At 39.8% G+C, this 25,543-nt stretch overlaps 2 protein-coding genes across 18 annotated transcripts in view; one reads left to right on the forward strand and one right to left on the reverse strand.

Moving 5' to 3' along the window:
* The first annotated feature begins 2,899 nt into the window (after positions 1-2,899).
* Positions 2,900-6,544, forward strand: rplp1 (ribosomal protein, large, P1). The gene is made up of 4 exons (XM_039819319.1): positions 2,900-3,121; positions 4,207-4,281; positions 5,516-5,624; positions 6,412-6,544. Exons 1-4 carry the CDS (start codon positions 3,050-3,052, stop codon positions 6,492-6,494), a joined length of 339 nt encoding a protein of 112 aa, XP_039675253.1. The 5' UTR covers positions 2,900-3,049; the 3' UTR covers positions 6,495-6,544.
* Positions 6,545-7,897: 1,353 nt separating this feature from the next.
* ptk2aa (protein tyrosine kinase 2aa) overlaps positions 7,898-25,543 on the reverse strand; it is a 71,475-nt gene continuing 53,829 nt past the window's right edge. For 12 of the 17 annotated variants that reach the window (XM_039819331.1, XM_039819330.1, XM_039819325.1 and 9 more), the window contains 18 exons: positions 25,314-25,398; positions 25,019-25,119; positions 24,563-24,678; positions 23,530-23,630; positions 23,014-23,103; positions 22,261-22,465; positions 21,692-21,803; positions 21,520-21,594; positions 19,563-19,670; positions 18,689-18,799; positions 15,324-15,386; positions 14,651-14,690; positions 14,075-14,178; positions 13,528-13,536; positions 11,493-11,648; positions 11,163-11,243; positions 9,804-9,889; positions 7,898-9,704 (listed from right to left, as the gene is read on the reverse strand). In XM_039819331.1, coding sequence (XP_039675265.1) covers positions 9,587-9,704; positions 9,804-9,889; positions 11,163-11,243; positions 11,493-11,648; positions 13,528-13,536; positions 14,075-14,178; positions 14,651-14,690; positions 15,324-15,386; positions 18,689-18,799; positions 19,563-19,670; positions 21,520-21,594; positions 21,692-21,803; positions 22,261-22,465; positions 23,014-23,103; positions 23,530-23,630; positions 24,563-24,678; positions 25,019-25,119; positions 25,314-25,398 — 1,761 coding nt within the window. In that variant the 3' untranslated portion in view covers positions 7,898-9,586. The remainder of the gene's footprint in view (positions 9,705-9,803; positions 9,890-11,162; positions 11,244-11,492; positions 11,649-13,527; positions 13,537-14,074; positions 14,179-14,650; positions 14,691-15,323; positions 15,387-18,688; positions 18,800-19,562; positions 19,671-21,519; positions 21,595-21,691; positions 21,804-22,260; positions 22,466-23,013; positions 23,104-23,529; positions 23,631-24,562; positions 24,679-25,018; positions 25,120-25,313; positions 25,399-25,543) is intronic. The other 5 variants (XM_039819336.1, XM_039819338.1, XM_039819323.1 and 2 more) reach the window with 3 other exon arrangements.

The raw sequence follows: 25,543 nt of genomic DNA on the forward strand, positions 1-25,543 counted from the left end.
CATGTTTGCATTGGTTTAAAACCTCCAGACAGGTTTCTTTTGTACATTTTCTTTACACTTTTAGTTTTAAGTGATAATAGCAGCAGGAACTTATGGAAGCCTATTTCCGTCAGTGAAAAATAAAACAATTATGAAAACCTTGTCTTGATAATAAAAATATCTCCTTGGTAAGTCGTAATTATGAGATACAAAGTCGAAATTATGAGATAAAAAGTTATAATGAGATACAAAATTGAAATTATGAGATTAAAAAGTCATAATGTTTCTTCTGGGTACTGGGGTAAGTACTTGATCTTGTGATCTATCGTGATGTTGGTTGTAGCTCTTCATAGACTGCTGCAATCCCTTTCAGCTCTGATCTAACCGGTGTGAGCGTGTTGCTCCAATCACAAAAGCGGGCTCTTGAATCAGTTTTTGGTAAGCAAGCTCCCTCAAGATTTGCTCAGTGATATCTGCTGTTGGAAGCATCCGGCAGTTGTGATTATCCATGATTTCTAACAATTCTTCTTGGTCAACAACTTTAAAATCTGAACGACAAGATTCAAAGATCACTCGCTCAAACTCTGACACATACTTAAAAAAGCTGTCCACAAGATAGCTCTCAACAAAGCCCAAACAGCTTGCTCCAGAAGTACAGGTGCCAGTTTTACAGGAAGGGACTTCTCTTTTTGCCAGCCAAGTGTGATTATTCGACCTACACTTTCCCATTTCTTGTTTCCCAAAATCATGATGTAGGTATGGCACTTTGAAGCCATTTTCCATAGTGCACTGCTCATAAAAGTAATTCCAAAATTCTGACAGTGCATCTCTCAACACACCTCCATCATCCACAGCCTTTTCAAGCTTTCCATTGGGAAGTATAACTTGAAAGTAAATGTTGTCCTCCATGATGCTTTCCTCAGAAAACACTCAAATAAGTTCTCTAAGAATCTGTCCACGAGGAACAACAATAATTTTCTTCACTCGTTTTCTCGGACTGGCTTGTTCCTGCAACATATCCATGGAAGGAGACACGGGGTTGTTCAAAAGACAGTTCCTGAGACAAAGGCAAGGTATCATCAAAACTGGAGTACTCCATCCCAGAAATGCTTTCTGTGTGGGAAGTCACAATGCCACTGTCCTCTAAAGCATTTACATTAAATAATATTTCATGTTCTGGCAAACTAGATGCAGCAGTTGGGTCGACTGTGGTGTAAAGAAGTGGAACACTCTCATTGCTTGCATTTGCAAATACTGGATCGCTTCCAACAAAAATGACATCTGAAGTATTTATCTCCAACATGTCAGTTGCAGAAGTGGCGGTAGATATCAGGTCCGTTGTGTCTTTTCACCTTCTTGTGCCATTGCATCACTATTCTCTTCCTCCAGATTTATGTCACTGTCTGTCTCTCTTCTTAGTTGATAAATAAAAACGTAAGAGAGGTAACTTCATCTTTTCATACAGTTCCCTGAATGTGACACTATCCTCTAATGAGTTTTGCTGAAAGTCCGTTAACTCAATGTCAAAATCAGTAAGGCTTCCCTCTGCATTTGTTCCACCTGGAAAAAACAACTGAACAGCCTTTTCAATCAAGTTCTGTTTTTTACTGTCCTTTGGGACTGTTCTGGTTCCCCCAACCTTTTTGATACGTGCCTGCACAAATCCCTCTTCTCTGAAATGCATCCATCCCATCTCATTTTTTCTCTGATTATTTTGAGCATTCTTTGGTGGGGTTGTACGCTCTCTCTCGGGCATATGATCACATTTGTTTCTCGAGAGCTTTCCTCTGAGTCACTCAAAGATCTTTGACTTGCGACTGCAAGGTTCTTTTTCCTTCCTTCTGCAGTATCCAAAAACAGCCAGTCGATCACCATAGGATGGAAGATACTCTTTTAGCTGGTCATCTGTCATGAGGTGTATGACACTGGTATCAATCTTAAATGAAGAAATATTTATTAAATTCTAAGGTCATGCATTAATGATAAAAATAAAAAAAAAACTGCATATACAGTATCAGATATTTACAACGCTCTTTCAAACTTTGGTTTTTAAGGTTTATGTGTGATTTGTCAAAATTAAACTTTTTCTTATATTAACTACCTTATCCTGTTCCATTCGCTAAATGTCTTCCTCAGGCACATGCCGTGGCCTTAAGTAGTCACTTAGCTCATCCATCTTGTGACAGTTCAAAAAACCTGCACCTATGTTGAATGAAATTAAAGCGTTTATGCACTCAATACTCTGGATTTATTATATAAAATATATTATAGAACTATGAAGTAAAGAGATTTGTACAAAAGTGTTATTTGTCCTGGCTTTAATATTCTATGGTACGATTAGCTTTAATACTGACTCAAAACCTTACATGAAATACATTTGTTGTTCATGATTTATCTCAACAATTAACATCTTGTAACAAGCAACCAACTTGCAGTTGAGCATTTTCACATCCGATATTTTGTTATCACATTATCATTCACTAGTATACAAGTATAGCTAATAGGTTACCTATTAGCTATACTTGTATACTGGTGTTATTAAAAACTGAACTTAGTAACTGAAACAAACACCCAAGATGTAAAGGAGCTATAATTATTTAGTATTTTGTTTTTATAACAACATTAATACTGCAATGATGATACGAGCAATAGAATGCAAATTAAATGGCAACAGTTAACTATTATGTGTAATTTGTTTAAAAAAAATTAAAAATAATAAAAATGTCAGTTGTAGAGGGGCTTTTGTTATGTGTAATTGTATTCAATTTAAAATCAATTAATGTTCAAAGTGAAAATAGTGTGAGCTTTACAGGTTACCAAGCAACCTATTTCGTTTTAATATGCAACTACGTCTGTCGTCACTTTGTGTGCGTACTGACGTCGGAGCAACGCAGCCTTTACGCAGAGTATATGATGCAGGCTCCCGCCCTCTCCCTTCCCTTTTCCGCTACAGGAAGTTAACGTGCCTAAGGTGCTCGGTTCTTCACCAGAAGCTAAGGCCCTCAATCCGGCGACTAGCACCGTCAAATTTAGGCATCCACCGCGAGAAATATAAAATCTAACATCTACAATGGCCTCCGTATCTGAGCTCGCCTGCATTTACTCCGCTCTGATCCTCCACGACGATGAAGTCACCGTCACCGTAAGTGCCCCGGCTTATCGCTGACCGCTACACCAATGCCTCTTAACTGCACCCTTTGGGAGCATTGTGCTAGAGGTAAAAGTCCTAAATAATAAAGCTGAGAAAGCAAGTATTCTGACAAATTTGGGTAGTAATGTCCGTTAAATATAGAAGTTTAGGTGTTCAGGTGTCCAAACAGTCCAATGTACCGGCAAAAATGGCGGCATGCTTGTTGCTAACGTTAGGCCACGTTTCTGTGTCTGGACAGCTCTTGTTTCTGTTATAGCATTCATGAGTTCTACACAACATGTGGCTGTAGTAGTTACTCGCCACATGTCCTGCACGTCTAACGTTAATCAGTGGGACGTTCTAGTGACTGTCCACAACTGTTACAGCACAACATGCTTTTATTTTCAGAAGGGCTAACGTTATGGCCGTGAAAAGTGCAGTAACGTTAGTAAACCTGTGTATTACCATGTTTTAGTGTGCCTTACATTTATTTATGATGCTGCACAATATCATATGACGTAACTTTATAAACCGCTGCTTATATTAAATCAGTAACGTTACATAGCATAAATATAGTTTTAACGTTAAATCTCTATGGTCTCAGAATCCAAAGCCTAAGACAATTCAGTGTATACAATGAAACTCGATAGCCTATCATCCCTACATTTTAGAAGCCGTAAAAATGAAATTATTACATATGATTTAAGTGATTACTTGATTTTCAAAATGGCTGTCAGTCTCTTTTCTGTCAATCAATTCAGCATCCCTCTCTTTCAATAAGTGCAACATAAAATAACATGGGTGGAGTAGTAAAACAATGGGCAAATTGATGTGATACACTAATGAAGACTTGGCTTGCTCCTAACTAGTCTGTGTACTGATAATGTGCATGTAGTTTTGTTTTTTTTACGCTTTTTCCAATGTTTAAATTGTTAAATTTTTGTTCTACACATTTTCAGTGGTTATTTCTACATCCAATATTTTCAGATATAAAACAAAAATAAATTGAAAACTGGTCAATTTGACCCGAAGTCAACACAAGGGTTAAGGATGAATGAAGTAGGTTTTATAACAATTTCTGTTTTCTGTGTCTGTAGGAGGACAAGCTGAATGCTCTGATCAAGGCTGCTGGAGTCACTGTGGAGCCCTTCTGGCCAAGTCTGTTTGCCAAGGTGAGAGAACAGGGGTTGGATCAGGCTAGGACTAGGGTTGATTTCAATGTGAATTGCGCATGACCTGGCTCGCTACCAGCCGGGGCAGGACGAATTATGTGATGGTTGGAAATGACAGTTGGGCAAATCTTTACTTAAAAATGTCGTGAAGCCAACAGCAAAGCCCAACTTTACTTGTAATGAAATCAATCAATGCTGGAGTAACCTACTTTCTTGTCCAGCTGCTGCAATAAAAATGCAGAGGAGAAATCAGTCTGCACAAAATCATTGACAGAAGTGTTGATGGTTATTTGTGCTTTAGACCGTAATCACTGTGGAAAAAAACAACAAATAAAATAAGCTTTATCTCTACTGTACAATGACAGATTCAAGTAGCTAAAAAACATTAATTCTGCTGGTATTTAGATGGACAAGAGTATGTGACAAGTTAGCTGTTCACTGAATATGATGTGTAAAGCCCTGCCCATTTCTAGCACTTAAGATAAATTTCATGTATTGCTCTGGGGTTGTGACCCAGGTGATTGCTGAATTATCATGACCGGGTATATAGCCACGTTGTCTGGCTTGGTTTGAATTTAGCAAAGAAGGGTTGAACCCTGATCAGACAACCCTGGCCCAACTCGGGTCAGCGGTGTGAAAGAGTCAGTAGTGCCTGTTGCTTCAAGTGCCTGTTGGAAGTGTCTACAACAGTTAGATAAACGATGCCATTGACTGTATTGCTTCCTTTTGCAGTTGCAGACAACCAGATTTCTTTTGACTTTTTTTCATGGGCAATAAGTTATATCTGGGTCTTCATGTCTAACAAATCCTGAGCTGTAGGCTCAGCTGGTCACTACTGGAATTGTGTACAAGGTTAAAGCGGCTGCAAAAAACAATTACGGATTGTTTTGTAGTGAGCAATCACAATGTTGGGATTTCATGTGTTTTACTGCCGTTGCTGACTACTTATGACAATTAAAATGAAAATGGCAGAATTACTTTTAGAACGTACTGAATTAAGTTTGCAAAGGGTCTGTAGAAAACTTGATTTTACTGTGGTAGGTTTTCTTAGTGTTTCATATTCATATCAGGGTTTGCTGATTGTAAGTTATCAGCACAGACTTGAATTTTAGAACATGCATACATAAGAACAATGGTGTGCTAATGCCTTTAGTTCTGTAGGTCTGTAAATGACTCACCAGAGCAAGTGCCGACATGTGACTGAAGGGACTGACCTGTGAATGTTGTTTCATAGGCTCTGTCCAGCATTGACATCGGCAGCCTGATCTGCAACGTCGGAGCCGGAGGTGGAGCTCCAGCAGCCGCTGTTGCTGGAGGAGCTGCCCCTGCTGGTGACGCCCCAGGTAAGTGGACAAACGATGGTTTAAATTGGAAAACATACTTGAGATGGGCTTAACATTAAAATGCTTCTGATATAGGGCTGGGCAATATATGTTATATCGATATTGTGATATGAGACTAGATATAATCTTAGATTGCATTACAGTAAAGTTGTCATTTTCTGAACTGACCAGACTGTTGTAGCTATTCTATTGTTTGCCATTATACACTTTGTCATTACATCCACATCACTGATGATTATTTATCAAAAATCTCATTATGTAAATATTCTGTGAAAGCACCAATGGTCAGCACTACAATATCATTGCGGTATCAGTATTGAGGTATTTGGTCGAAAATATCATTGATTTTCTGTATTGCCAAGTCCTATTCTGATATTTAACTTTGTTACAGAAAAACTAAAATGGGATAATTTTAATAACTATGTGAATGTGATTTTAGTCCCATGCTGTACAAATGGCCTGCTTATGAGGTGTAGTCCTGCCAACAGTTTGGTAAATGAATTGGTGTAGCATGGCCTTTCTTAAATGAGTCTGGTTAAGGTCTTGCTCAAAGTGAAACAAACATTGAACTTTTCTTAATTCAGAGGAGAAACTCTTTGTCATTTTGAAATCCTCCCCCAAAAAGGATCCCAGCTGAACTACCAGGGTACTGGGATCTTTTTGTGAAAACCAATCTCTCGTTTTTTTGGCCATGTGTTTTTAAATTGTCAAATCTCCAGAGCTTTGACTACATTTGTGCACCCTGCAGCTTGACTTTATTAACCATACCTTCTGTTTACTCCTACAGCTAAAGAGGAGGAGAAGAAAGAGGAGAAGAAGGAAGAGTCTGAGGAGTCCGATGATGACATGGGCTTTGGTCTCTTTGATTAAACATGTTTTTTTTTTTTTTTTTGTAATTAAACACAAAATTACGAAACTGTTGCCTTGTCGGACTCATTTTCTTCTCCCCATGATGCACTAGTACAGACATCACCGGTCACTATCAACATGTAATGAAATGTTGCAGCTGCACTAGATGATAACCGTTTCCTGTAACTGGTGATGGTGCAGTGGATCTGACACATGCCTCTGGTGTGGGAGATTTGGGTTCGATTTCCACTGCGCTACACCAACCAATGTGTCCCTGAGCAAGACACTTGAACCCTAGCTGCTCCAGAGGTGTGCGACCTCTGATGTACAGCAAGTGTGAGTCGCTTAAAACTGCTTTGGTGTTAAATGTTGACGTTTGTTTAAGCCATATTAGATGAGCGAGTTTAATTTCTAAGCCTGAAAGGTGCTTCACTGACATGTAGGCTTTCAAGTGAAATATTGTGATTATACAACGGTTACCAACAAAATAAGTGATAATCAATCTGTATTCATATTGTGGAGCAATTCGCTATTGAAATAAAAAGACCGGATTTCTAGTCCCTCCCTGTTAAGTCAGCCAGCCAATTTGAGCTATAGCTTTGTAGAGGCCGTGGGGGGGGGGGGATTTCCCAAACTGAATAAACACGGAAGTGATTTGCTAGCTCCATTGTGTTGTAACTTAGATATCTGCTGAAAAAATAATTGTATTCATTAGTATGATTGCCGTACTATTTGGTGTTTGGATGTTTTTAAACTAAAGTAGGAAGACATGGCGGACCAGACGCGAGCTTTTATTTTGGAAAGTCGAAGCTCGGGGTGACACCAGCCGGGAGGGCATTAGACTGGAACATAGTAACTAAAGTTGCAGGCTCCTTCACGCCGCGTCTGTTGACAGTATGTGTGTAAAATCTATACAAAATATATGAATTAGGTTTCCCCTCAGATTCAATGAAGACCAAATTTCATGCTTATCTTTTTAAGCGCCAAATGTGACACTTACAGAGCTGTAAATTCATATTTATAAATTCGGTCCTTAACGTCAGCAAAACCACTCACAGCTCACCTGTTAGCACATGGCCGCCCCTTTTGCTCAGAAGTGCGTATTAGCGACGATAGCTTAAAAAAAGGCGACAAAGTGACAAAATATAGGTTAATGAATGTGAAACAAAACTAAAAACTGCACTGTGAAAAGAATAGCCTACCGAAGTCCAGGCAGGGCCAACCGTGTGATTTTAGCGTACATTTAGAGCGTATATGATGTTTTGTGACAGCATTTCTCCTCTCCACTTTCAACGTTTGTCCACAGCTGCAGATAATTAGAGTTTACATACCCAAAAAAAAAAAAAATGTGTTCATTATAGCCAACTTGAGACATACATAGTTTAGGGTCAGGCACACTTAAAGAAGCAGGCAGAAGCTAGCAGTATTTCTTAACGATAACAGTGTTTTTATTTGCTTGCTTTAGCAACTGTACATGTGACTCCTTCCTGAGAATACTACTCACCTCAGGGGAGAGGGAACAGTGGAATGGAGAGAGAATCAGAGGAAGACGAGGCTGAAGGAGGACAAGTAGAAATATGGGGGTGACAGAGGAGGAGAGGAGAGGGAATAAAAATGTATAAATAACTCCAGTGGAGGGAGGTAGAAAGACCGAGAAGAAAAGCAGGACTGATAGAGGGGAGATAAAGAGCAAATCATGTTGGACATGAACAATTTAAAAGATGAACCCCATGAACAAGACCTGTGCCCCATTTTGGCCAGCAAGCTGTGCATCTGTCCCTGGTTTTGTGGGGAGTAAAACAAGAAACTGCAACTGCAATTCACCCCCTAAAAAGACACAGACAGAATAATGTTGAATTCTACTGGAAATTTGACAATGAGGGCGTAACTGAAAGCTTGCAGCACTGCATATTGCTGAGTGAACATTTGTGAGAAGACAAATAGGATAGAAGGAACCCACAACATGACAATATGGCTTCAACATACAAAACAAGCAATAAAGAACTTTTCGTAGAAACTTCTGCAAAAATAACAGCTGAGTTGCTGCTAAAAATGTTGATTGAGTAAACCAATACCATTTGAATGAAATGTTCCTTTTTTTGTCAATTGCAGTACATTTGGCACAGGGTGACATACTGTACAGTATAATTACCTCCATTGCAACTCAAAATCCCCCTTCCACCTCTCCCCCCTCTGTCCCTTCACTTTTCCGGCTGTTCATCCCTCTCCGTTATTCACTAACAATTCATGCCTCAGAAACATGTTAAATATATAGCTTCTTTGTATATTTACTATGCAAGGTAACTTAAAAAGTGGCCTGTGACATTTAGTTTGTTCTTCAAAATACAGATTTGATATTTCGTTGTTACGCCATCTCTCGGTGCCTGAGATATAGAGATCTAGAGAAAAGAAAGTGGAAAAAAAAGAGATGAAATTATGACTTTTATGAGCAGCTGTAAAGCAATTATTTTGCCCATTTGTTCAAGAGGAAAACTGAACAGAGAGACATACTGTAAGAGTCAAGCCGGAAAATAGTAATAATAATAATTAATAATGACATAAAAGCATGTTCAAACAACAACATTATCATATCATCTTCATTATCGTCCTCATCCTGGCTCTTCAGTTCCAGTTGTTACATCCTGCATGTGTGGAGCGTGTTAGTCGTGTTTATGTGGCAAATCGTGGTGCGTCCATTCACCAAAATATCTCTGCAGTCCTTCAAGCAAGCCTCTGAAACCTTTGTTTGATTCACTTTCATCAAAGATTAAAAAGTAGTAATGGATGATTTAAAAAAAAAAAAAAAAACTCATCTTTGAGGATACGTGATGGGGAGAGGAGCGTTTCTCTGGATACAAAAGCAAATAATGCAACAAAAGTACAAAATAACACAATATTGACTAAAACATGACCGTTAGACCAGGCCATAGAGAAAAACTAAACGATGAATGTTTGTAGGAGGAGAAGAGGAAGCGGATTGTTTCAGTCAGTCATGCTCCCTGTCCATCAGTTCATTTATTAATCCGTCCATCACCGATATCCATCCAAAATGTTCTCTTCTATTTGTGATTGGCTAAGAGCTACTGCACTCTCCATCTCCACAGCAACAGAAACTAATGTGGGCGGATCATCTTGAGTCGTGATTGGTCAATGACATCCAGCAGGTTCTTGGCGTCCACTGCGAGGGCGTGAGCTGCCATTAGCATCTGTTTCTTGTAGTCCTTTTGTAAACTGTACAGAACACAGAAAAACAATTACTGCGTCACCATTACAGTAAAATAAGTAGTAAATCATTATCAAGAAATACATATCTGTGGTAATTGTACCTACCTTGTCATGACATACTGTTGGGCCAGTTTCATCTTCGCTATTAACTCGGCCAGATCTGAATTCAACAACTTCTGAGCCATCTCAATCTGTGATAACACAAACCAAATCTCAAAGATCATCACACAAAAGAATTAAATAGAACTAGTGCAGTGCCTGTTTGGAATGGGCCGATTGCTTGGTTCCCGCCCACAACTTTATCTAACTATAAGTGGGGTTCAATCAGGCACGGCGCGGCTGCGGCTCATCTAGAGATTCGGCATGTCCCCTTTTTTTCGTCTAGCCGTCACACATCCAGGTAACTTTATGGCCTGGGCGGGGGGAAGCAGGCCCAGAGAAACGTGCGTGGTTTGTAGCAGAGCCCCCGCTGCTCTTACTGCGCATGTGGGAAACACACGCACACATGCGCGAGGTTCCTCGATTTACCAAAATGGCATCATGACGTTGCGTAAACGTACATGCCACTTTCCTAAAGCTAAATGGCGTGTTAGCTGTACGCATTTTGAGCTATCCACGTGTATGTCTACACTGTATACAGCGAATGCAAACATACACACCACAAAAAAAAGACGCCACACTCAGGACACGATCCCGGCTCCCCTGGGTGAGAGTCCTGTGTTTTACCCATCCGCCACCACAACCAACCTGCCTCCCTCGGCGGACTTCCGACGTTTCATGCTACTCGCTACGGCGATAATTCACACATAATGTAGGTCGATGGAGGCCACACGGCGTTGATATACACGCTAAAATGCGATTATGCGTCTTGATAATTGGCGTGTCATACATACGCCACTTAATGAGATCAGTGTGGATTTACAGTTCGATAAAGCTTCTGGGCCTCAGCCAGCTTCCACCTGAGCAGAGGTCTAATTAGCCACAAGTGGAAACACCTGTGGGGGTGTCCTAAAGTTAGGAGTCCCACTGGGGGTTTTAAATAAATAAATAAAACTTCCTTTTTGATCCCTATACAATTGTTTTGCACTTATAACAATGTTTGGGAACTGGAAGTTACATGGAGTTGACGTGTTTTACTGCATTGAACATGCAGTGTCTCAAATGAGATAAACAGAAAACTTTGCGTATCATATGACAGCATGAGTAAAGAAAATGCATATATCTAAATATAATAATTGATTTGAGTTTTAACATAATTATGTGTGTGTTGTATATATGTTTGCATGTATAAAACTATTTTTAATAAAATAATTATTTATTTTACTCTGATGCACCTTTATTTACAATGTTCAGGTTGTTTTTTCAACCTTCATTACAAAATTGTATCTTTGTGTGTGTGTGTGTGTGTGTGTGTGTGTGTGTGTGTGTGTGTGTGTGTGTGTGTGTGTGTGTGTGTGTGTGTACCTCTCTGTGTGTGCTGGCTGGCAGCGCAGGAAGTGTCTCGTCCACTGTCGCTAGCAGAGTCCTCAGCGCCAGACCCACCTCCTACAATAACACAATTTTTTTTTTTTGCATCAATCTTCAGTTACGGTAATATGCACTTTTAAACCTGCTGATGATGGATCCTTAATTTGCATCTAAACACTTTAAAATAAGGGACAGGGACAACGGTAGCATCAGAACATTTTCTTAAAGCTAAACTGAAAGTTAAAATCACTGCAGGTGTTTTAATGTACCACACTGTCAAAGTTGTACCTTCTATGACCCTTTCTAGAGAGTGAATTTTAATCCTACCTTGACCATTGGGACGTACTCCTCTGGGGCTGCAGGCTGAATCCTGTTGGACATCTCAATCACAGCTTTAACCAATCCTGTCACGTTCTCGTACACTTTGTCGTTAGAGCGATCCAAGTTGGCGGTGGGGGGTGGACTGATTTCCTGAGGCTGCAACTGGACCAATGAGGAAAGTACGACCGTTACAATGAACCACTAAAAGCAGACATTTTACACCTTTTTATTATTTTTTATTAATTCCTTTTAGAATTTTTTTTAGAAATTGTATTACAAGTTAAATTTGAATTCTTAAAGAAAAGCTCTTTCTGCTACCGGAATCAACATACAGACACAACACTGGGGGGCAGTATTTGACTAGATTCACACTCACACAAGCCTCAGATTTCTGTCTTCATGCATTTCTATCTACATACTAGACACCATGACTGTTCTACTAGGACAGAGGAGTGTGTACGGTTGTTAGTACAGTGTGATGGCAGGACAGACAGGGTCAGTTTTCTAGTGAAAGACTCAAGAGTTTTTATACTAATGTTAAATTAAACGATTTAGTGTAATGTGAAAGGGTTGCTAGTCGTGCTGAACCAATAAGCTCTGTATACCTGCTAACATATTAGAGTTTGTCTAGGTTTCCCCCTTAATGCAGGTTTAATTCATGTTTACACAACTATTCAGCGGATTTGATTTTGTTTAAGCTGCAGCCATTAAAGCACGGCTGAAGTGATTTATAGGGTACCCCTTTAATGAGAAAGAGCTCTTGAGGAAATGCCTCAATGGAGATCTTAGTTTAAATGACAAATGAGCCACAATTCAGTTTTTGTGCATTTAATTTTGGCTTGTGAACGAGAAAAAGTTTGTGTATCATTAAAAATAATGACAAACATATTCCACAGCTTCTCCTGTAAAGATTATATGATTGAAAACTACAGTAATTTAACAAGATTCATTTAAAGGTCCCATGACATGACCACTGAGGCTTTTATATAGGCCTCGGTGGTCTCCTAATACTGTATCTGAAGTCTCTTTCCCGAAATTCAGCCTTGGTGCAGAATTACAGCCACTAGAGCCAGTCCCACAATGAGCTTTCCTTAGAACTTGCCATTTCTGTGTCTGTAGCTTTAAATGCTATTGAAGAGGAGAGAGGGGGGGCAAGGTGGAGGTGTGGCCTTGACCAACTGCCACTTTGCTTGTTTGAAAGCCATGATATCTCTCTCTTTCTCATGGGTGGGCCAAATTCTCTGGGCGGGCAAAGCAGAGAAAGGGGAGGTAACCTTGCTCCTTATGACCTCATAAGGAGAAGATTCCAGATCGGCCCATCTGAGCTTTCATTTTCTCAAAGGCAGAGCAGGATACCCAGGGCTCGGTTTACACCTATCGCCATTTCTAGCCACTGGGGGACCATAGGCAGGCTGGGGGAACTCATATTAATGTTAAAAAACCTCATAAAGTGAAATTGTCATGCCATGGGACCTTTAACTATATTATCATCTAAAGAAGATGCAATGGAAGACATACAGTGATTAGTTTACAATGCTTCTATTGATCTAAGAAAAAACACTGACAACTTTTAGATTTTGGTTTTATTTTTCATTACCAGAGATATTTTCACTCTATGGCTACTACTATGGCTACTACAAGCATAAAGCCAGCTTATTAACACATGATTTGTAGTATCCATTGCTTTAAAGAATGGTGGAACAAGCTAACAAAATAATCTCAGCTCCAAGATCGTCGTACTAGCCTTTTGGAGCTTTCATCCACATCTCACAGTCTTCACCATCTTTGCTAATGACCACGAGATGCATTAGCAAGCCCCGGATGAGATTATTCAGTCACAAATACTGTTCCCAGGTCAAGAGTGAACTTCCAAGCTCAACTGTTTAGCTGGTCATGCCAACAGTGATATATGTTCAGCCTCTGGTAAAGAAAAATAACTACAATTCAGAAAGCTTCATGAAGCTTCTCTGCACGATTTTAATAGGAACTATTTGCTACCTAACTCTACGGTGATGACAGACAAATACAAAGATCAGCTTACCCTCCACGGCTATGGGGAGATGGGAGGGAGGTGTGGTTGGGTGGATGGGTGTTTGACAGGGAGGAGATTAAAGGGGATGTGGGTGTGCAGCAAGTCGTGATGAGAGGGGAAAGGGTGTGACAGATTGATTGGTGAATATATGGTTGCAGAGTAACAGGTCAGAAAAGCAGGATAAGGAATAAGAAGATGGCAGGGTGTTAACGGGAAACAAATGCATGGATGTTAATGAGAGAGGGGGGGGGGGAGAAAGAATAAAAGGGGAGAGAAGAGGGACAGCACATTAGGCCAAAGCCAACCACAGGCATGGCATGGCACAGCATGCAACCCATCGGCAAAATGCCAAACAGTGTTGAATTCAACTCAAAGGCGATATGCTAGAATGGGAAAGGGGCTAAATAAGAGCACAGTGAAGGACATTCATTTTGCTCAAAAACATTATCTCAATCAGCTATATCTGATCAATTTTTAAACTGGGGAATACATTCTGTTTTAAGGAGATTCGGTGTTCATAGCTCTGATGTGTTTTTGAGTTTGTGTGCATATATACCTTAACCCCCTCGTTGTAGCTGTCCACTGGGCAGAGACTGGCCAGGTTGCCTAGGTGACCAGGAGCTCCGGGGCGGGGCGGTTTCTTAGGAGGAGCCACATGTTCTGGAAAAAAGGAGTATGATAGTATGATGTGTATGCAGTATGATGCATGCTAACAGGAACTTTATGCTGGTGTGCAGTGGTGGAAAGTATGGGACTCAAGTACTGTACTTAAGTATAATTTTAAGGCACTTGTACTGTAAGTTTTTCTATTTAATGCTACTTTAACATATCCAGTTATCCCACAGTGTATAAACCAGTTAACATGTCAGCATCATGTTATTGTTGCAGCAGGCTGAGGTAGAGCATAATTAATCCATTAATAATAATACTCCAACAATATAATAGAGTAGCTACAGTCAGTTCTCTCTGAAAAGGGCAATCATGTACAATGGGTAGTTTTACCTTTGGTACATTTTGCGGACAATACTTGTGCACTTTCACTTGAATGCAGCACACTTAATCTCAACAGTACTGTTTTACGGTGTGTAATCACTTCTTTTACTTAAGTATGTCTGTGTGCTCGTTCTCTCACCTGGTTTCCCTACAGGCTGGTAGATATGTTGGCTTCCACCCTGTGCAGAGACAAACACACACAGGTTACACTTTGTGTCGTCTTTAATCAATAAATAATCATTAACAGAAAGAGAGAAACTCTCTAAATAAGAGGATACACTTTGCCAAAAAGTGAATGTGATTTCACAAGCTAAATATAAGAAAATATACATTCACAGTTGTTTTTGCATATTGAGATATTCCCACCAGCAACATCACTACTCAGCTACAGTTGCAGTTGATAAGGTCAATTCTGAGAATAGCTTTAAGATACTATAATCTACATTTACAGTAAAATGGGACTGTGCAGTGCTTCTGGCTTTAAAGTTCCCATGAACCCTCTGTGGTCATGTGGTTGTTGTGTAGGCAGTGCCCTTGCTGGCACACAGACAGAAATACTTTTCCTCCTTCTCCCAGCCTCTATATTTTCTGTCTCTCTGTCTGTTGCACCATTCCATTCTTTTTCTCCCTCCTCTTTGCTATAATCGTCTACTTTTCTCCTCTTTTTCTATCCATTGCTTATCTCTTTTAATTAAGTATTGTTTTCTTAATCACTGTGTGGAGGGGGTTAAATACTGATTTTCAATGTAAGCACACACACACACACACACACACACTCGCACGCACGCACGCACGCACGCACAGAGACTGACCGGTGCTTGAAGTGTGGCGTCCTCTCTGTCGATGCTTCCTCTGCTGTTTCTGGACTCTGTCTTCTTCAGGGAAGATACAGAAAGCAAAAAAAAAAAACATAACTATGCATGAGTTTTGGAGCAATTTCCATAACTGTAAAGGTTGTACCAGCTAGTTTAGCGATAAAAATATGAAAATCCAAACACAATCAGTAAACCGTTTGACAGTCACCTGCAGGTTACCGAAATAAAATTCTATGCAGAACAGCTGTAGTTCTCTTTTCCCAACCAAACACCACATGTCAACAGAAAAATGCACTTAACCAGCAAAATTATTTTGTAGAATTTAACTTCAACCAATGACTACGACGTGCAATACTTTGTCATTGTTCCACCTACACTGCCTCAAAAAGTGAACGTCATCATCATCATCATCATCATCATCATCATCATCAAGTGAGTAAGGAATAAGAGCAGCAGATAAACACAATCCTGTCCACAACTTACTGACAGCCTGTTCATGCCAATTAGTCCACAGAAAACAATAACATTACAAAACTCTGTCCACATTTGCACCACCAAAACCCAAGCATGACTCCAAGTCCCTCTCTCTTTCTGTTTCAGTACCGTATTGGTGAAGCACGCCTTGAAGAGATGCATCCTGGGAGAACAGAGGCTGAAGAAGACGGGAGGAGGAAAGCAGAGAGTGGAGGCCATCGAAAGGAGGGGGAGATAGGGACAGAAAGTATGAGAGAAAGATGGATGCAAGCAAAGAAAAACTTACGACATAGAGAGAGAAAGACTTATGAAGTAAATCATGAAGGGAAGGACAGAGAGACCACAGAAACTGGGAGAGAGAGGAAACTAAGAATGTGGAAGAGGAGACAGAGAAATGAACTGAGAAAGACAGAAATATTGAGTCAGAGAAGAATGAAGAGAGAGGAAAAGACAGACAGAGAAAGAAGTTTTTTTCCAGAGGAAAAGCTCCACTGAGCCACAGAGAAAAGATCCAACCGCCTCACTCTCCTCTCGGTTTCTCTCCCTCAGTCGGTTTCTCCCTCCCACTTTTTCCATCTCTCTGCATCTCCCTCAGTTTCCACTCTCTCCGTTTCTCTCTTTCTCCCTCTCTGATGGGTGACTCCTTGTTCATTCCACCCTCTCCACGGCTCTTGCCAATCCCACTTCCTTTCTCCCTCCTTCTGTCCTCCACTCTTGTTCCTCCTCACAAACTTTCATCTCTTTCTTTTCAGGCCTTACTTTCCTTCTCTTTCCCCTCTGTTGATCCTCCTCTTTACAAATTAATTACAAAATGTACTAGCATATTTTACCAATAGAACATAACTTCGGCACAGTAGACAGTATTCTATAGTGGTAGAAGTTTTGGGATTGTTTACATATTTACTTTTTTCTGCTTTATCTCTTTTAAGGAATAACTTGGAAACCATTCACAGCACAAACAGTATAAACTTTTATATTCTCCTTTTTCTCACCAAGATTCAATATCGTTTTAGACCTGATCTTGAAGCTCACATTCAAAGTAACTTGATAAATACAACATATTACAACATTAAGTAGTTTAGATGCCATTATTCCTCTGAAGGTTTTACAGATGCATTATTAATATATAGGGTTGTCAGTTCCCAATGCAATGATAGAGAGCTTAGTCAACACAAATTCCTTCAAACAAGAGATGCAGTAGGCCACAGCTGCACAGATTTCCATTCTGAGATTTCATAAACCACTAAGGAAATAATACTCTCTCTCAATTAGTTGGTGCGGTTATAAGATCAAGATGAACAGACTTAGAATTCACCACAAGACTTAGACTTCACCACAATGACTTTCTTGTTTGTATGAACTGACTCGTGGTCAATGGTGGTGCATCAGGGGGAATGGAAAAAGTCCCCAGGCAGCGGTTGCACATTAGTCCCCCTGAGATGTATCAAGTGTCAGGAATGTGTTTGGTAACAGGTCTTGTCTACTGATGGAAGAAGTCATCAAATAGGGGGGATATTGTATTCATTCCTGTGAAGGGAGCTTCCTTTCACTTGTCAATTTCCATGAGGGTCTAAGGTCAGGGCCATAAAACTGTTGGGACAGGGTGAGTGAGCCATTTAGCAATGAGTGCTATTAGGTGTCACGGACATTAAAGCAGTCTTACCAAAGTTTGTGAAGATGGGTGCAGAGAGGAACTGGTCATACAGGCCAGGGGGAAAAACTACGCCCAGGGGTTACAAAATAACTAGTCTGTATAGGCTATTGACGATGTTTCATTTACGGGATTGTTGCTGTGCCGCCAGAGGTTCCCCCGGATGTCCCTCATTTTCGGCCGGATGTCCCTCACCTTCTGCTTTCTTTGTGTTGGCATTCTAAACTCTGGTGGATTTATGAGGACTATGGTTAACTGCTCCTCAGATCTCTGCAGGGTAAATCCAGACATCTATCTGTCCAATCTGAGTTTTCTGTTGCACGACTAAAACAACTTTATAACACATTTATGTACACATGTTCCACCAAAACAAGTTCCTTCCAGAGGCTATTTTGCAGAAGCACCGTTGCTCCGTCCGGCGCTTAGCGCTGCCCAAGACGATTGTGATTGGTTAAAAGAAAGGCCAGTAAACCAGAGCATGTTTTTCTCCCATCCCGGAATGCTGTGTGGACTAGCCAGACCTTCCTCCACAGCACTGTGGAGGAAGGTCTGGCAATGCGAGACTACAAAATAACAAATAAGATATCAGCAGTTCAGTCTGCCCGGTCTGTCCTGGAAATGTCCTGTTCTGTGAAGCAATAAATAAAGAGAGGGGACATCTATGCCCATTCCTCATCACTCATCTCTGTGTTTTTCCTCTCTCTTTCAGCTCTCCTACATCTGGCTCAAAAATTTAAACCGCTCATCAAGGCAGGAGGAGAAACTATCTGACGTGAAGAGTGAAGAAAAACTGACTTGTTTTGCAAAAGTAGCGATTTGGCTCCTTTTGGGGATATTTCAGTGTCTGATGAGATAAATCAAGCACAACTGAGCCAGTTCAAAGATCTGAAAAAGATATTCTGCAGCTCATCTGGCAACGACAATACGCATAAAGAAGTTTTACTAGGTGGAAAAAGCGTCTCACAGCCTCACACATATCAACAAACCAGCATGTGCAGGTTGATAGTAGCTACAATAGCTAATCGAGAACGCTACTTTCTGCATTTACCTTCAGTTGGACTTAACAAGATTTATTTATGGAAAACTGATTATTATATGACAGAATGACATGGATGAAAAATACTGGAACTTTCCTTTAAGGGTCCATTTGTTACTTGTGGTGATGTTTTTATCATAATATGGCAATAGTCCACAGACAAAAAACTGAAAGCCGTAGCTTATATATAAATACCATTACCATGACCATAAAGCTCTCCTCCTGCTCCAGCCACCGCTGGTCGTCCTCCATCTGTTGTTGCTGCATCATCAGTCTCTCCTCCATCATAGCCTGGCCTACACATCCACCGTCCTGTAGAAAACATGGTTGCGTCAATGTGAACTGCTGCTCCTTCCTCCTTTTTTTTTTTTTTTTTAGTCAGTCATACTGAATAAAAAAAGGCCAGGTTCAGGACAGCAACATGATCACCTCAATCATCTCTATATACTGACAAGTGGTTGATTGAACTGTGTGATGATCTTTAATACATAATAAAAAATGATTGCAGGGATCAAGTTGTCGTTTTAAACATTTTCCTGACTGCAGTTACTTTATTCCCCTACACAGGGCGCTGCGGTCCGCTTGAAAAAAAACTTAGATGTCATTGTTAGACTGTATTCAGGTCTTACGATTTTATGTGTTTTCTAGCAAAGCTGGATGCAGTAATGTAAACCAGCAGTCACAGATGCCGCCCATAAAGGGCCTGGGTCTGTCCGAGGTTTCTGCCTAAAAGGAAGTTTTCCTCACCACTGTTGCATCAAATGCTTGCTCATGGGAAATTGTTGGGTCTTTGTAAATTATAGAGTGTGGTCTAGACCTACTCTGTAAAGTGTCTTGAGATAACTCTTGGTATTATTTGATTCTATAAAAAAAATTTAATTGAAATTGAATTGAATAATGTGAGAGCTTAAGAAAATATCAGCACATTGTGACACATTTGGTTCACCCATGATCGAGTGGCTGAGATGTCATACAAAATATGGAAACGTCTGCTCTCACCACCTCATGCGAAAATATAATAGACATTTCAGTGGGTTTTCCCTGTCAAATGTCCTTTATGACTGAGTGTGCATACCTCCATGTTAGGACTCCACAGTGCAATGTGTTCAGGTCTGTGTTGATTCCAGGAATCAGAAGGAGGGTAGCTGCCTCCTACTCCTCCTACACCACCATGGGCTGATGGCTAGAGGTGGACAAAAAGAAAGAGGGACAGACAGAGACAGAGAATATAAAACATGGTTAATAATGGTAAGTTTATGTAGTTGTTTTGATGGAACGAGACCAAATTCTGAAGAATTATTATGATTATATGAACAATAACAAAATACATCAACTGGTCAATCTACTGTTTACCTTTACATGGTATTAAATCTAACCATAACCTAGTTAGTTTCAGTTTATTAGTGTAATTTTTGAGCTCCAACAATGTTGTTGGGGTGTGAAAAACAAAGGTTGACTTTGGAGAAAACTGAACAGGAACAACTCAACTAAAAGCAATAAAGCAAAAGAAATGAGAACATATTTGAAATGCATAAGTAAAGGAAGACACATGAAGGTAACAACACTGTTAATTGACGGTTATCTCAAACTGCCCTTATCCTTCCCTGTCTGGATTAAAACACTTCGTCATACTTTTGTGACAGACTAATGACAAACAGCAGAGTTGAGGGTGAACCCACATTTCAAAAAGACTCATAGAAAGGTTCTTTGAATCACAGCAGAGTAACTAACCAATAGATAATTATGAAATAATAATACTAATCCCACTAACGCTTCGAAAGCACTGTTTACAATAACAAGCCCTGATTTGGCAAAAGGCCTCAAAGAATTATGGGAGTTCTTGTACGGAACTTCAGCTGCTCTCAGTCTGGTGTGTAACACATGCTACCAATATATACAGATGTTATTCTTATGTGTGATATGATCAAGTTTGACTTAAATAGCAGTTCAAATTATACACTCCTTATAAGGACAAGAGAGAGAGAGAGCTGCTTATTGTGTGTGTGTGTGTGTGTGTGTGTGTGTGTGTGTGTGTGTGTGTGTGTGTGTGTGTGTGTGTGTGTGTGGTGCTTTCGCACTACAGGAAATGCCTGCTGTCTGCTCGGTTTATGAGGAGAGGATTAACTGCACTGAAAGTCTCTCTCAGTTTCTCTGCCCTCACATTTCTCTTTCTGACACATGCAGCGCACGCTTGCTGCCTTCCAACGCAGTCTGTGTTCTGAGTTAACTCCGACTCGATACGGACTTTACTGGGCTGGCCTTCATTGTGATGACAGTGCTCAACCCGGTCATTTCAGAGACAAGTTGATTCATAGAACCTGACAAAATAGGTTTCCAATGTTGTAGGATGAAAATGTATTGGTACGTTTTAAAGATTAGTGATTGATGGACCTTTGGACAGCATTCCTACAAAGTTTTGATTTAATACTCCTTGCCCTTTGTCCAGACCTTAACTTAGTCAATGTTAAGTTGTATTGTGTGCTGAATTTCTACACTGACCACTTTCAATTATCTTTGCATCAAATAGTGGAGATGGCAGGGTCTGAAAATAATAAAAACATTTATTATATTTAATAATAATCTTGTTTAGTTAATCTATTAACTTCTTAAAAAGGTTCTATTCATATTTGTCCAGACCTCATCCGCATTTCACCTTGATCATATATTTTTATGAGTTAACTGTGCAGTCACTACCACAAACACATTAATTTTTCTTGAAAAAAATGCTTTGTTATCTATTTCTAATACTGTACATTATATTTTTCTTAAATAAGTATCAGTGGGGTTTTCCTTGATGACCTTTTCTGAATAGGTTACAGTAGATGTTTGCTCTTAAAAGATTCCTGTAAGACTTTAAAGAGTCCTGAATTCTTCCTCCGCACACTGCTGATGTTGCCACCTAAAACCTCTTGAATTTAAAGGAAAACACTGCTGCAGCCACAGTGGATGAGAAGGAACAGAGGAGCAAAGTATCCTCACTACGGGAGGTGTGTGTGTGTGTGTGTGTGTGTGTGTGTGTGTGTTTGCTGTACCGGGAAGTGGTTGAGTTGGGGGCCGGAGAAGAAGCCTTCACTGGAACGAGGACTGGGGTAACCTGGTCTACTGGGCTGCAGACAGAAAGGTAACAGTTTGTGTTTATCAGCCATGCCAAACACATGTACTGAAAAACTAAATATAATCAGAGAGAAACTCATTTAGTTGTACTTTAGGCGGTGCTTCATCAGACCCTCCAGAGTCCCAGGACACGGTGACTTGTCTCCTCATCTCCATTCGAAGTCTCTCCTCTTGTTGAAGCTTCTCTTCCTCCAGTATGGTGCTTCAAAAGTTATACACAAAGGACTCATCTTAATAAGTGCTCTTCTTCTTTATGTAAATAGGTGGAACGATAGGACAAAAAACGATTCTGTTTCTCAGTACAAGAAAATAAATCAACATCTTTATGATTGGAGAAAATTAAATCCAAAGAAAAAAAAAAAAAAAAAAAAAAAACTAGCTCTAACAGAGGACAAAGGACATTCGGGCTGGACAATATGGACAAATTTAATATAATATTTGTTGATAAATGCAAAATCACATGCTAAAAAAAGGGGCATTCATTAAATCTTTTTTACACATGGCAACTTTAAAGAATAAAAAACCTGACTATGTAACATGCAAGTGGCATTACAAACACTGCAAAGCATTACTATAGTATTAGTATAATGGCCTTAAGTGTAATTAATATTCAACACACAAGCACTTGTAAGCACAAACTGACAAAAACATTTTACTACCTGAGTTGTGTTTTAAGTTCAGTGAATCGTGGTCGCTTGCTTGGGTCATACGACCAACATTTGGTCATCAAACTGTAGAGGGTGGGCGGGCACTGAGGAGGCATAGCCAATCGCTCGCCATTCTCTATCCTGCCAATCACGTCATTGTTCTTCACGCCCTGGAACGGCTTGATGCCATACATCAAGATCTCCCACATACACACACCTACAGAGAGGAACAAACATGGTTCTTTAGGGCTGTTTCCTTAGATGATATAGAATGATGGTACTGTAATTATAAGGGCTGTCAAAAATCTTAACGCACGCAAGTTCTGTGATTTTGCTCCAGTGGTGTGTGTGTGTGTGTGTGTGTGTGTGGACGAGACAGAGGAACAGGAGCGGGTCTTAATACAACAGAAGTGGATGGCTAGCAGACACAAAGCTCCTTGAGCAGAAATGGATAAAGAAAAGGGTCTTTTGAATGGCAAGTTGAGTTTGAAAAGCCCTTCCAGTTGGGTCTCTATACAAGACTAAAGTTATTTTAACGTACTGTCGATGTGAATTGAGTTACCTAAGGAGTAGTCGAGTCTCAAATACCAAAAATATCCCTCTTATAGTACATTTAGAACAGATAAAAAAATGTGTGATTAATCGCAAGTTAACCAGGACACGTGATTAATCACGATAAAAAACTTTAATCGATTGACAGCCCTAGTAATTATATTTTCCAACTAACACAACACACTCATACAGACATAAATTATCATAACTCACCAAACATCCAGACATCACTGGCAGAGGTGAATCTTCTGAAGTTGATAGATTCAGGAGCCATCCATTTGATAGGAAGTTTACCTTTAGAAGCTGAGACAAAGACAAACACCGATATGTTAAGATTTTATGACTACATTACATTTGAAATTCATCATCGGGTTGCTGGTAAATTTTGCAATAACTCAAGAGGCCAATAGAGACTAGAAGAAGACTCTGTTTTCATAACATGCCAACATGTGCAATAAGTCCAGATAAACTGCAGTATCCTGATGTAACCTGTTGGTGGTGCTAAAGCACTGGCAACTACAAAAAGTGTTATAGGAAAACAAAACTGGTCTCAGGTCAGCACTGCTCCGAAAATTTGAGGAATTAACAACATTGAAAACTGTCTTGGATACATTGAAAACATCAGTGAACACTGTTCTGTGTCATAACATAATACAGAGCTGTGTGTGTGTGTGTGTGTGTGTGTGTGTGTGTGTGTGTGTGTGTGTGTGTGTGTTTGAGTATCATTACCTTTGTAATAAGAGCTGTCCTCCATGTATCGTGATAGACCAAAGTCTCCGAGCATCACACAGTCGACTGAAGAGACCAACACATTGCGTGCTGCTATGTCCCTGTAAGTCAACATTAGCTGGCATTAGGCCTGAATCATGGATGCAACATATCTATCAAAGAGTATGAGAATGTAGTGTGAAACACCACAACTTTGCCTGAAAACCACTCCATATTTGCTACAAACTGCACTATATGTCCTTTCTGTCAAATGTTTTTAGCAAGTAAAATGTATGCAGCATATAGTGCCCTCAAACTAAAAAACGTGGTGTCCGTAACAACAACATATATTTTAAGATTACATCAGAAATCAAAACTCATGATAATAACAATGTGAACCCAGTATATGTAATCATATGCCCACAGTTATTCCTTAGTTAATCTATCTTGTGTGCATGTACAGTACAGGCCAAAAGTTTGGACACACCTTCTCATTCAATGCATTTCCTTTTTATTTTCATGACTATTTACATTGTAGATTCTCACTGAAGGCATCAAAACTATGAATGAACACATATGGAATTATGTACTTAACAAAAAAGTGTGAAATAACTGAAAACATGTCTTATATTTTAGATTCTTCAAAGTAGCCACCCTTTGCTTTTTTATTAAAAAGGGAAAACAATTCCACTAATTAACCCTGACAAAGCACACCTGTGAAGTGAAAACCATTTCAGGTGACTACCTCATGAAGCTCATTGAGAGAACACCAAGGGTTTGCAGCGCTATCAAAAAAGCAAAGGGTGGCTACTTTGAAGAATCTAAAATATAAGACATGTTTTCAGTTATTTCACACTTTTTTGTTAAGTACATAATTCCATATGTGTTCATTCATAGTTTTGATGCCTTCAGTGAGAATCTACAATGTAAATAGTCATGAAAATAAATAAATAAATGCATTGAATGAGAAGGTGTATCCAAACCTTTGGCCTGTACTGTACTGTATGTGTGTGTGTGTGTGTGTGTGTGTGTGTGTGTGTGTGTGTGTGTGTACCTGTGCACAAAGCGTTTACTCTCCAGATATGCAAGCGCTGTGCTGAGCTGGTAGGCGAACAGAATGAGAGTGGCTAAATCCAAATTGTACTTCCTCACCTGAAGGAATGAACGTAACTGTAGATACAGAAAAAAAGACGGACAAAAAAACAGGGACGGTGTAAAGATAGAGAAATAGTTTTATATAGTGTTATTTTTAATAGAACATGGTAGATCCTATGTCAATGCATGTCACCATCACACTGATAAATGGTCTGTCAGCAAACCTTACCTTGAAGTATTTAACATGCAAGAGTAAACAGTGGACTTTTCTTTTCTTAATATAAGGGATTTCCAGGTCAGGCTTTTCCTAGGCACCTACCATCATGACTTACAAGTTTAATTTCTATACTGACAAGAAGTGACACACACTCTACTCGACTCCATCCTTATAGGAGAACATTATCCTCAGATGTACCTCTCCAAGCGTACACAGCTCCATGATGATCCACACAGGGTTTTCTGTGATCACTCCGATCAGCTTGACGATGTGAGGATGGTCAAACTGACGCATTGTCACTGCAAGGGAAGTGCAAAACACACACACACACCACACACACACACAAACACACACACACACACACACACACACACACACACACACACACACACACACACACACACACACACACACACACACACACATTAACACACTCAGTATGAAGTGAGTTATGGTTTGCTAATAAGTCAAGGAAAAAAACGGTTGGTCTTACATGCTTCTTGTAGGAACTTTTCTCTGACGCTGTCTGATGTACAGTTCTTACAGGTCTTAATGGCGACAGGTAGAGGTGGTTTGTCCTGCAGATCACATGTTAGCAGATTGTACTTAATACAGTATAAGGCTGGCTATAATCAGTCTTGATTCATCAATCATCTTGTATCCAATCGCATTAAAACTTACTCTATGCATTTTTTGCACCTTCTATTTGTCCTACGTATGTCT

Source organism: Perca fluviatilis, chromosome 13, assembly GCF_010015445.1.
Source record: "Perca fluviatilis chromosome 13, GENO_Pfluv_1.0, whole genome shotgun sequence".
Lineage (NCBI taxonomy): Eukaryota > Metazoa > Chordata > Actinopteri > Perciformes > Percidae > Perca > Perca fluviatilis.